This window comes from Protobothrops mucrosquamatus, unplaced genomic scaffold, assembly GCF_001527695.2.
Source record: "Protobothrops mucrosquamatus isolate PMUCROS unplaced genomic scaffold, P.Mucros_1.0 scaffold403, whole genome shotgun sequence".
NCBI lineage: Eukaryota > Metazoa > Chordata > Lepidosauria > Squamata > Viperidae > Protobothrops > Protobothrops mucrosquamatus.
The window spans coordinates 1,491,099-1,500,497 of record NW_015386734.1 but is presented as its reverse complement, the minus strand read 5'-3'; the positions used below and the strand labels follow the sequence as shown (position 1 = coordinate 1,500,497).

General features: G+C 38.4%; 1 protein-coding gene across 1 annotated transcript in view; it reads left to right on the top strand.

Annotated features, from left to right (window-relative positions):
* Positions 1-9,399, top strand: part of HECTD1 (HECT domain E3 ubiquitin protein ligase 1) — a 62,652-nt gene that overhangs the window by 51,173 nt on the left and 2,080 nt on the right. The window contains exons 34-39 of the mRNA XM_015816147.1: positions 373-574; positions 851-988; positions 1,079-1,686; positions 3,094-3,172; positions 4,977-5,070; positions 5,924-6,074. Of these exons, the coding sequence (XP_015671633.1) occupies positions 373-574; positions 851-988; positions 1,079-1,686; positions 3,094-3,172; positions 4,977-5,070; positions 5,924-6,074 (1,272 nt within the window). The remainder of the gene's footprint in view (positions 1-372; positions 575-850; positions 989-1,078; positions 1,687-3,093; positions 3,173-4,976; positions 5,071-5,923; positions 6,075-9,399) is intronic.

Genomic DNA, 9,399 nt, shown 5'->3' with positions numbered 1-9,399 from the left:
TTACCTGTTTTCACATTTTAATTGTTAAATCACAGGAACCATTAGCATTAGCAAGTGGAGCTTTACCAGACTGGTGTGAACAGATAACTAGCAAGTGTCCTTTCTTAATCCCGTTTGAAACTAGACAACTGTATTTCACGTGCACAGCATTTGGAGCATCAAGGTGAGAATTGTGCTCAAAATCATTTAATTTCTTATTCATTCTAGTGTATAACAGTTTTTTAACATGAATATCATAAGCTTTGGTTTGTTATGTTAGGGGTGAATAATCTTAACATTCATACTATTAAGAATCTTCAATATTTTACAGAAACTGATGGAAGAGATGCTTAACATTTTAAACTAAATGATTGCATTTCTTTTTCTTATCAGAGCTATTGTGTGGCTGCAGAATCGACGTGAGGCAACTGTTGAGCGAACACGAACTGCAAGTACTGTACGAAGAGATGATCCAGGAGAATTCAGAGTTGGGCGCCTTAAACACGAAAGAGTCAAAGTTCCACGTGGTGAATCCTTGATGGAATGGGCAGAAAATGTTATGCAGATTCATGCAGATAGAAAGTCAGTTTTGGAGGTAAAATATATCCTCTTAAAAAACAATAAAATAAATATTAACAAGACAATCTGTGTATGCACAGGTCTCTCTTTCTGGAGTAAAGGGAAAAAAAGTTTATTTTGCAGCCTCCTATGTGCTCTTATGCATAGGATGCAAAAATTATTCAGTTTCCCATTTTCATTCACTGGAAGCCTCTATTGATTCTCTGTCTGGGCAAATCTGAATGCATCGGCACATTATGATAGGTAATATTTCCCTTGGAGCTACTTAAATTTTTGTTTTATTGATTCCCAGGTGGAGTTTTTAGGGGAGGAAGGAACAGGATTAGGACCTACTTTGGAATTTTATGCATTGGTAGCAGCAGAATTCCAAAGAACAGAATTGGGAGCTTGGCTCTGTGATGATGATTTTCCAGATGATGAATCACGACAGGTATATTTCCTTTTCAGAAAAAAATACAAATAAAAGATATGGTACTGTGTAACTTCAATAACACTTTTCTCCTTTGCCTGTTTTAAAAAGGTTGATATTGGCGGTGGATTGAAACCCCCAGGATACTATGTACAGCGCTCTTGTGGGCTCTTCACAGCACCGTTCCCACAGGATAGTGATGAACTTGAAAGAATCACTAAACTGTTTCATTTTCTTGGGATTTTCTTAGCTAAATGTATCCAGGACAATAGACTTGTAGACCTGCCAATTTCTAAGCCTTTTTTTAAACTCATGTGCATGGGTGATATTAAAAGCAATATGAGTAAACTGATTTATGAATCACGGGGTGACAGAGACTTGCACTGCACTGAAAGTCAATCAGAAGCCTCTACAGAGGAGGGACATGATTCCCTATCAGTAGGAAGTTTTGAAGAAGATTCCAAATCTGAATTTATTCTTGACCCACCAAAACCTAAGCCTCCAGCATGGTTTAATGGAATCCTAACATGGGAAGATTTTGAACTGGTAAACCCTCACAGAGCAAGATTTTTAAAAGAAATTAAAGATCTTGCAATTAAGAGACGTCAAATATTAAGCAACAAGGGCCTTTCAGAAGATGAAAAAAATACTAAACTTCAAGAACTTATGATGAAGAACCCATCAGGTTCTGGACCTCCACTTAGCATAGAAGATTTAGGGTAAGGTGATTTTTTTTTCTCAAGTTGTTTTTGTAAATGTTGGTGCTCTTAAAGGAATTAGCATACTAGTTTGAAAATTGTGCAAACTACTTGTTTTCTAAACAAAATCACAGAAATACAATATTTGCAGCATTAGCTTACAGTTTAATTATATTGAGGTGTTTATAGATTTTTATTTAAGCATTGTCATTCTGTTCACCTATAAATTATTTTTCATTGGATATTGAGATATCTTTCAATATAATGAAGTTATGATTATGTATAGATCATGCTAGATAAATTTTGCATGACTGGAAAAAGTTCATACCCAAAAATGCTTTTTCACAAGGAAGGCAACTGGACTTTCTTGTTTTTCTTTGAAGACGTTTCATTTCTCATCCAAGAAGATTCTTCAGCTCTGACTGGATGGTGGGGAATGGAAGGATTTATATTCCTTGCAGCATTTGCATTATTTTAGAGAGTCGTTGAGGCCACGTGGAGGTTTATCTGTGTCATCAAGATCACCTGAGTAGTGCAAATGGGTGTGGAGCCTTGGAACATTCCCCTCACGCACCTCGGTACCTGCCGCTCATGCAGGTCCATTAGGCTGCCGTCGCTGCCCGGAGCGGCAGGCCCGCCCAGCACAAAGGAGAAAGGAAGCCCCGAGTAGAGATGGTAGAGCACGCCCATGCCCAGCAAGCAAAAGGCCACCCTGAGTGGGGAAAGCCGGATCCCCATCGGCGCCATAGCCCCCCAGTCCCAGCTAGGATTGCATGCCTCCCCTCATCTCTGCTGGGGCTGGGCGGGCCTGCAGCTCAAGGCAGCAACCTAATGTACCTGTGTGAGTGGCTGTCGGCAGCGGCTGCAGCAGGTATCAATGTGCGCAAGGGGAATGCGCTCCACCCGCGGACCACGGGCAAGACCGAGGGGGCTGATGAGATGACCAGTGGCAACCTGCTCTCCAACCAAAAAGAGATGGGACAGAGTAGGCATGTCTGGTGGCCGCATCACGTGCCACTGCCCCCGACTCCACGTTCTGCCGGTGCCGCTGCAGCACTGCTGCTGGAGGGCCAGGCCGGTATTCACAGTGACTCCTGCTGCTGGATGCCGTTGGCCCCCGTGCAACTCACCACCTCCTGTGCATGTGCCTTGGGGGTTGCCGAGCTGACCGGGCCATGGTGGCGGGGGCCAATCCCTCACCATCCCTGGGGCCAAATATTGGTCAGTTGCGGGCCGGATTTGGCCCGCGGGCATTGTGTTTGACATATCTGGTGCATAAGAATGAATGAATCTGATACTATTTCTGAATCTATATTGCTGTGACTCTTGTCATGGAAATACCATGATGCTTTCTGATACTTACCGTAATTATCTGGTAAAAAAAACATAAAAAGTTATGATATACTAATGCTGTCTCTTTTTTTATAGTCTTAATTTCCAGTTTTGCCCTTCATCCAGAGTCTATGGCTTTACAGCAGTGGATCTCAAGCCTGGTGGAGAAGATGAGGTAAATATTTCTAATAAGACAATTTAGTAGTGTGCAAATTTTTTTGAATCAAATTATCCTGAATTTAAAGGAACCCATTTCAAGGGCAAAAGTGCCCTTTCTGAGTACAAGTGGTTTTTAGCATGAAACAGGCCAGTTTGAAAGAAATTTTGTATTGAAATAGGCTATTTCATAGCAAAGACCTGTTTCAAGCTTGAGACACTTCCAGTATGCTTAGAGCAGGGGTAGGCAACCTTGGCTCTTTTATGACTCGTGGACTTCAGCTCCCAGAATTCCTGAGCCAGCTTGGCTGGCTCAGGAATTCTGGGAGTTGAAGTCCACGAGTCATAAAAGAGCCAAGGTTGCCTACCCCTGGCTTAGAGTATCCCATCTAAGAGTATTATGGAAAGATGAGCAGAATAGTGTCCCTATACATGACTGAAGATTCTATACAATGATGAACTTGCAAAAATTGCTCTCATTTCCTTTGGGCTAGATGTCAGTTGTACAAAGTCCATTTTGGTAAGCCTACCCACATCTTGTATGGAATTCTTTGGAACTTGTGGAATCTGTTCTGTGCAGAACAGCGTTATCGGTGGGTTTGCCCTGTATCTCCCTGTCTCATATTAAGCAGCCAGATAGGGTGTGAGCACTCGATACAGGAGAAAATCTTTTGAGGGAAAGCTTAATGCTATAGCCTTGAAGCCATAGAAGATTCAAGAGGAAGGAGTATCTGGAATCTTTTCCAGGATGATTTAGGCCTCATCATCATTATCATAATAATAATAAAGTTGGAAGGGACCTTGGAGATCATCTAGTCCAACCCCCTGCTCAGGCAGGAAACCCTATACCATTTCAGACAAATGGCTGTCCAGTTTCTTCTTAAAAACTTCCAGTGTTGGAACACTCACCGCTTCTGGAGGCAGGTTGTTCCACTGGATAATTGTTCTAACTGTCAGGAAGTTTCTCCTTAGTTCTAGGTTGCTTCTCTCTTTGGTTAGTTTCCATCCGTTGCTTCTTGTCCTGCCTTCAGGTGCTTTGGAGAATAGCTTGACTCCCTCTTCTTTGTGGCAGCCCCTGAGATATTGGAACACTGCTATCATGTCCCCCCTCGTCCTTCTCTTCATTAAACTAGACATACCCAATTCCATCATGAGACATGAACAGGGATTCCTCTGTTTATATTTTTCTGATGTGTTGTTTAGATTACAAGGAAAATTACCATGTAATTATGTTATTTTGCAGTGTATTGGTTTAATTTACTCTATTTATTTATGTTCTCTGTTTCATGAGGTGCCCCAAGTTGGGCAATATCAACATTAATAAATCAATTAAAATCAATAAATCTACTATCTCTTCCTATTATCTAGAGAGTCAACACTTTGAGCATCTCCCCCCCCCCAAAGGTCCATGGGATATAGATGAAATAACAGGCCTTCTCTGTAGTAGCTCTCACTCTGTGGAAATCTCTCCCTGTGTAGTTCAAACCCTTTTGTATTTTTGACAGGTAGTTTAAAGCAAGACAATTTCATTTCTTTGCCTTGGGTTTGGGGAGTCACCAGTATAGCATAGTATGCAAAGTGGTTGGCTATCTAATATGAAATTTTTTGGAAGTTTTCAGTGCCTAGACTAGAGTCTTTTAGGATTGTTGCCAGTTAGAGATTTTATTAAATATATTTTAAAAATCTACTCAGAATAGCTATTTACAAAAAATACAAATATTTCACAAAACATTTGGACACTATTAGAGTCCAATATTAATTTCTTTAATGATCTTCTGTAATGTAACATGACTTCCTTTTGTCCATTGTCAATCTCATTATAGTTGATAACTATGGATAATGCAGAAGAATATGTGGACTTGATGTTTGACTTCTGCATGCACACTGGCGTACAGAAACAAATGGATGCTTTCAGAGGTATGTAATTGTTTATTAGTGACAAGAACATAAATCTCTTACTTAAAAGGGAGATGGGGACCTTGGCAAAGAAAAAGGTATTGCTTTTAAGTCATAATTGGAATTTCTAGATAAACTAGTGAGATGGGGTTTTTTTTTCAATTAAAGTTCGTGGATACCAGATGATTTTGGACTCATGTAATTGCAGAATGACCAATGACTAGAGATATTGGGAAACTTCAACACATGGAGAGTCAAATCCTAAGCTAACTATAATGAAATTATATTTATTTAGCTTCTGTGCCATCCATCTCACCAAAGGCAGTTCTCATTAGGAAGCTTACCTTAGTATATTAGGAAAAACAACTTTTAAAAACATTTCTAGGTCGTCTAAAGTTTTGCTGACTTGACTTCTGTGATGGTGTTCTTTTACACTTGACAATTTTTACAATTTAATATTCTTGCTTAAACTGTTCTGTTAATTGTCTTGAATATAAATACTCCTTTTTTATATAAACAAGTGTCACATTTTCTTCCTCATTCTTTTTTTCCATGCATGTTGGAGTAAGGAAAGAATGGTACTTGGATTTTAAAATAGTTCTCTGAAGAGGTGCTTTATTTGTTTTGTTTTTTTAATTTGCTTGTTTCATGCTATTGTTTGCTATATTCTGTTAACGATAGCCAAATATTTCTGCTAGGAATTGATTTCTATACCTTTTTAAAAGAGAGAGAGAGAGAGATGGTGAATTTCAGATGATTTGTGAACATTTCTATCCATGTAGTACAAGGAGAGTATTAGAATAAAAGATATGAGTATTTTTTCTGGTAAACATCTTCAAGCATACTCACTTTTGCCCTGTTTTTTTCCATAAAGATGGCTTCAACCGAGTCTTTCCAATGGAAAAGCTAAGTTCCTTTAGCCATGAAGAAGTTCAGATGATTCTTTGTGGTAATCAGTCGCCATCCTGGGCAGCTGAAGATATAATCAACTACACAGAACCTAAACTTGGGTACACTCGAGACAGGTACTTCATCAAATAGTAGCATATTTCTATTAATTTTAAGATTTAGTCATAAAAGATAATGGTTTGGAGGAAGAAAATAAGGAGGGAATCAATCCAGAACCATTAAAACTATGAAATGTTACTTGTTCCAGCTTCATATTTTTACCTTACAAGGAATTTCTCATCACAGAATACCTACGTTTTCATAAGTCGTAAATTTACCTTATGGCAAGATGGGTGGCCAATAAATTTTATAAATAAAAATAAATATCTTTTAAGAAATTATATATACTATATTTTAAACAGTACATATTTATCGAAGGGTTTTTTTTTTTACAATTTCATTGTAAGCTTGCCTTCTATAGACAGAGCCCCAAGAAGCCTTCCTTTACCTAATGTATCCTGTTCATCAAAGGTTTAATCTCTGACTTTTAATTTGCTGTGTGAAATGATCTTAAGAATATACAGATTTTGTTCTAAATATTTCCAAAGCCCCAAAGCAATTGAAGAAACAAGGAAGGTGGTACATTATGTAAAATTTGTCAGTGTTCCCATCTCATCCAAATTAAGAAACTAGTTAAATGATACAATGATACATATAATACATCTGTTAGTTGGAGCTAAAACTGGTCTGAATTTGTATTCAGAGTTCAGTGGTTCATCATCTAAATTGAATGAGATAACAAGCTTCAATGCTGGGCTTGATGTTACTTACATTTTTATTAATGTATTTGAAGATAGCGGAAGGCATATTTATCAGATTTACATGTGATACAAAATTAAGGTGGGTAATATTCTAGATTTTCCTAAGGATATCTACCATCCTACCAGATGGTAGGGCATGCTTCTAGTGCCTTCCCCTAAACATTGCCATCTTATCAGAGCTAGGGCATGGCAGCTCCACCCTATGGAGCACTCTTTCCCCTGAAGTACTGAAGGCTTGGCCTTTCCCCTGTGCTCTGGGATAGGATTAAGTGACTGTGTGTTGGAATCTTAACTTGGTGCCAGATTTTTGTTTTTAATGTTTATGCTTTTATGTTGCTTTATTACTGATACTGCTTTAATTACCAATAAAGGAGAATATTTGTAGCTCAGAGGGTCCTTGGTGGCCCTCTGAGCTTGTTTGTTTTCTTTCAGATGTTTTAACTCAGCTTTCCATCCTTCCCAGGTTGGTAAAATGAGGACCCAGATTGTTAGGGCAATATGCGGACTCTGTAAACCGCTTAGAGAAGGCTGTAAAGCACTATGAAGTGGTATATAAGTCTAGGTGCTATTGTTATTGTTAACATCATCAGTGCTGGTAAGGAATGGGGTTTACTTCAGCCTTTTTGGCAGTTCCTTGATTGGGTTATTGCGAACAGTAAACAGCCCAAGCAAACAACTGCCACGACCACTTCCACCAACACTGACAGGGCAAGTGACTAGAATAAATATTGAAAGCAAAGCACATTCCTTACTTGTTTGGTATCAGATGGGTGACTATATAAATATTTTTTAAAAATGAATAAATAAAACAAATGACCCACAAAATAGAAAACCTGCTAGGTAAAGAAATGAGTTGAAAATAATAGTGACACAATACAGATATATTCAGTTACGAAGCAGTATATTGGTTATCTTGGTCCAATTATACCTTAAATACTGTGTCTAGTTCTAGATACTGAAACATAGGAGCGATTCAGACAAACTATAACAGGTGCAAGGAACAGTATCAAGGATTATTCAGAGGCTGGAAACTGAGTCTCAGGAAAGACTGAGGAAAGTAGGTATATTTAGCTTTGAGAAAAGATAAGCGAGCTATAGTAGCAGCCTTTTAAGTATCTGAAAGGATATCAATTCCTTCCACATTCCAGACTGCAAGATATCGAAACAGTGGTCTTTGGTTTATAGAAAGGCAGATTCTGATAAAATATTAGGAAAAATACATCCTGGTGGTAAAGAGAAATAAATGTGAAATTACTGACAGAAATTGACCTCCTGTTTGTTGTATATGTTTGGATTTGACAGCCCAAATACCCTTCTATTACTGTATTGTAGATTATCAAAGAAAGTGTTATTAGCGGTGTTTCAGCTCGGCTGTCTCTTGCTTTTTAAATTGATCAGAAATCTGACCTCCTGAGTTTCAGGTCTTTCACTGCTAGCAAGGACAATGGGAGTGATAATAACATTCCAGGAAAAAATGGTGGTGTCCAGGCGTCTTGTTTTTGAGATAGCAAGCTCTGAATGTAATGTTGGTATACAATATAGGGACAAGTTAAAGATCCTGTTCATATTCCACTCAACTTGCTATGTGATGTAAGTTTCTTCCAGAAAAACTGTCATTCTGGATTTTGAATCCTGCTTGATATTGATGTTTGGAGATTTTATCCTCTATCCCCTACCTAGTGGGAAAGAATTCTTGTCATCCATAGGCTTGCCCAGAGTCCTTTGGAGTTGGTGACTATAACAAATTTGAATAAATCATCAATATCATCTCTGGCCTAATACAAATCCTATATTAGAACTGGTCTTTATCTCAAAGCAATTGGTATATGATCTGTAGTTATAACACAGAGATGAGTCTTTTGCTACAATCAGATGAGTCTCTGTTGTAAATATGGCTTATTGTAAAGAACCTCTGCACACTGGGAAGACTGATTAAGGTGGTTTGCCTCAGGTATCTTAATGGATCCAGATAAATTCTGGTATGTGCTTTGGAATTTTCCCAGCAAGTGTGGTAGACAGTTGTATCAAGCTATGGAATATAGACACAGCCAAAGCATTTGACAGGATTTCCCTGATTCTTCCCCCTGTTTGCCAGTCCCGGGGTGGAGCTCCTTCATTTATCTAGGAAATCAAGTGACTGAAAAGATTCCTGGAGTGCCAGTGAAGGAAGATCGGAAATGAATTTGACTTGAACAATAAGAGCTCACATTTGAATATATGTTAGGGCAATAAAGGTGGCACAGCATTCATATTTCTCCATCATTATTACATTGGCAGTCTGCATTAAGTGCCCTTTTGAGATTTTGTTGTGAGTTGTCTTGCAATATTTTGCTGAAAAAATTGTTGAAATTTGATCATGTGTTACCTATGTGAATGAAATTTGATGAGGTGACTGGTGTAGAGATTTTTTTTTTTTTTTGCAATATTATTTTGAAGACATTTCAGCTTGTTAGTTCCCCTCAAAATGAATGGGAAGTTCTGCAGTTTGAACTCTACACTAATGATTTGTTTCATGCCCACCTAGCTGCTTTAGGAAGCTGAATAGGCATCTCCTTTGGTGGAGATGCATTTATCCTATGAAGGCAGTGAATACCGTATTTTTATAGGTCTGTTTGCTTTCAGTAGATGTTGCCAATATTGT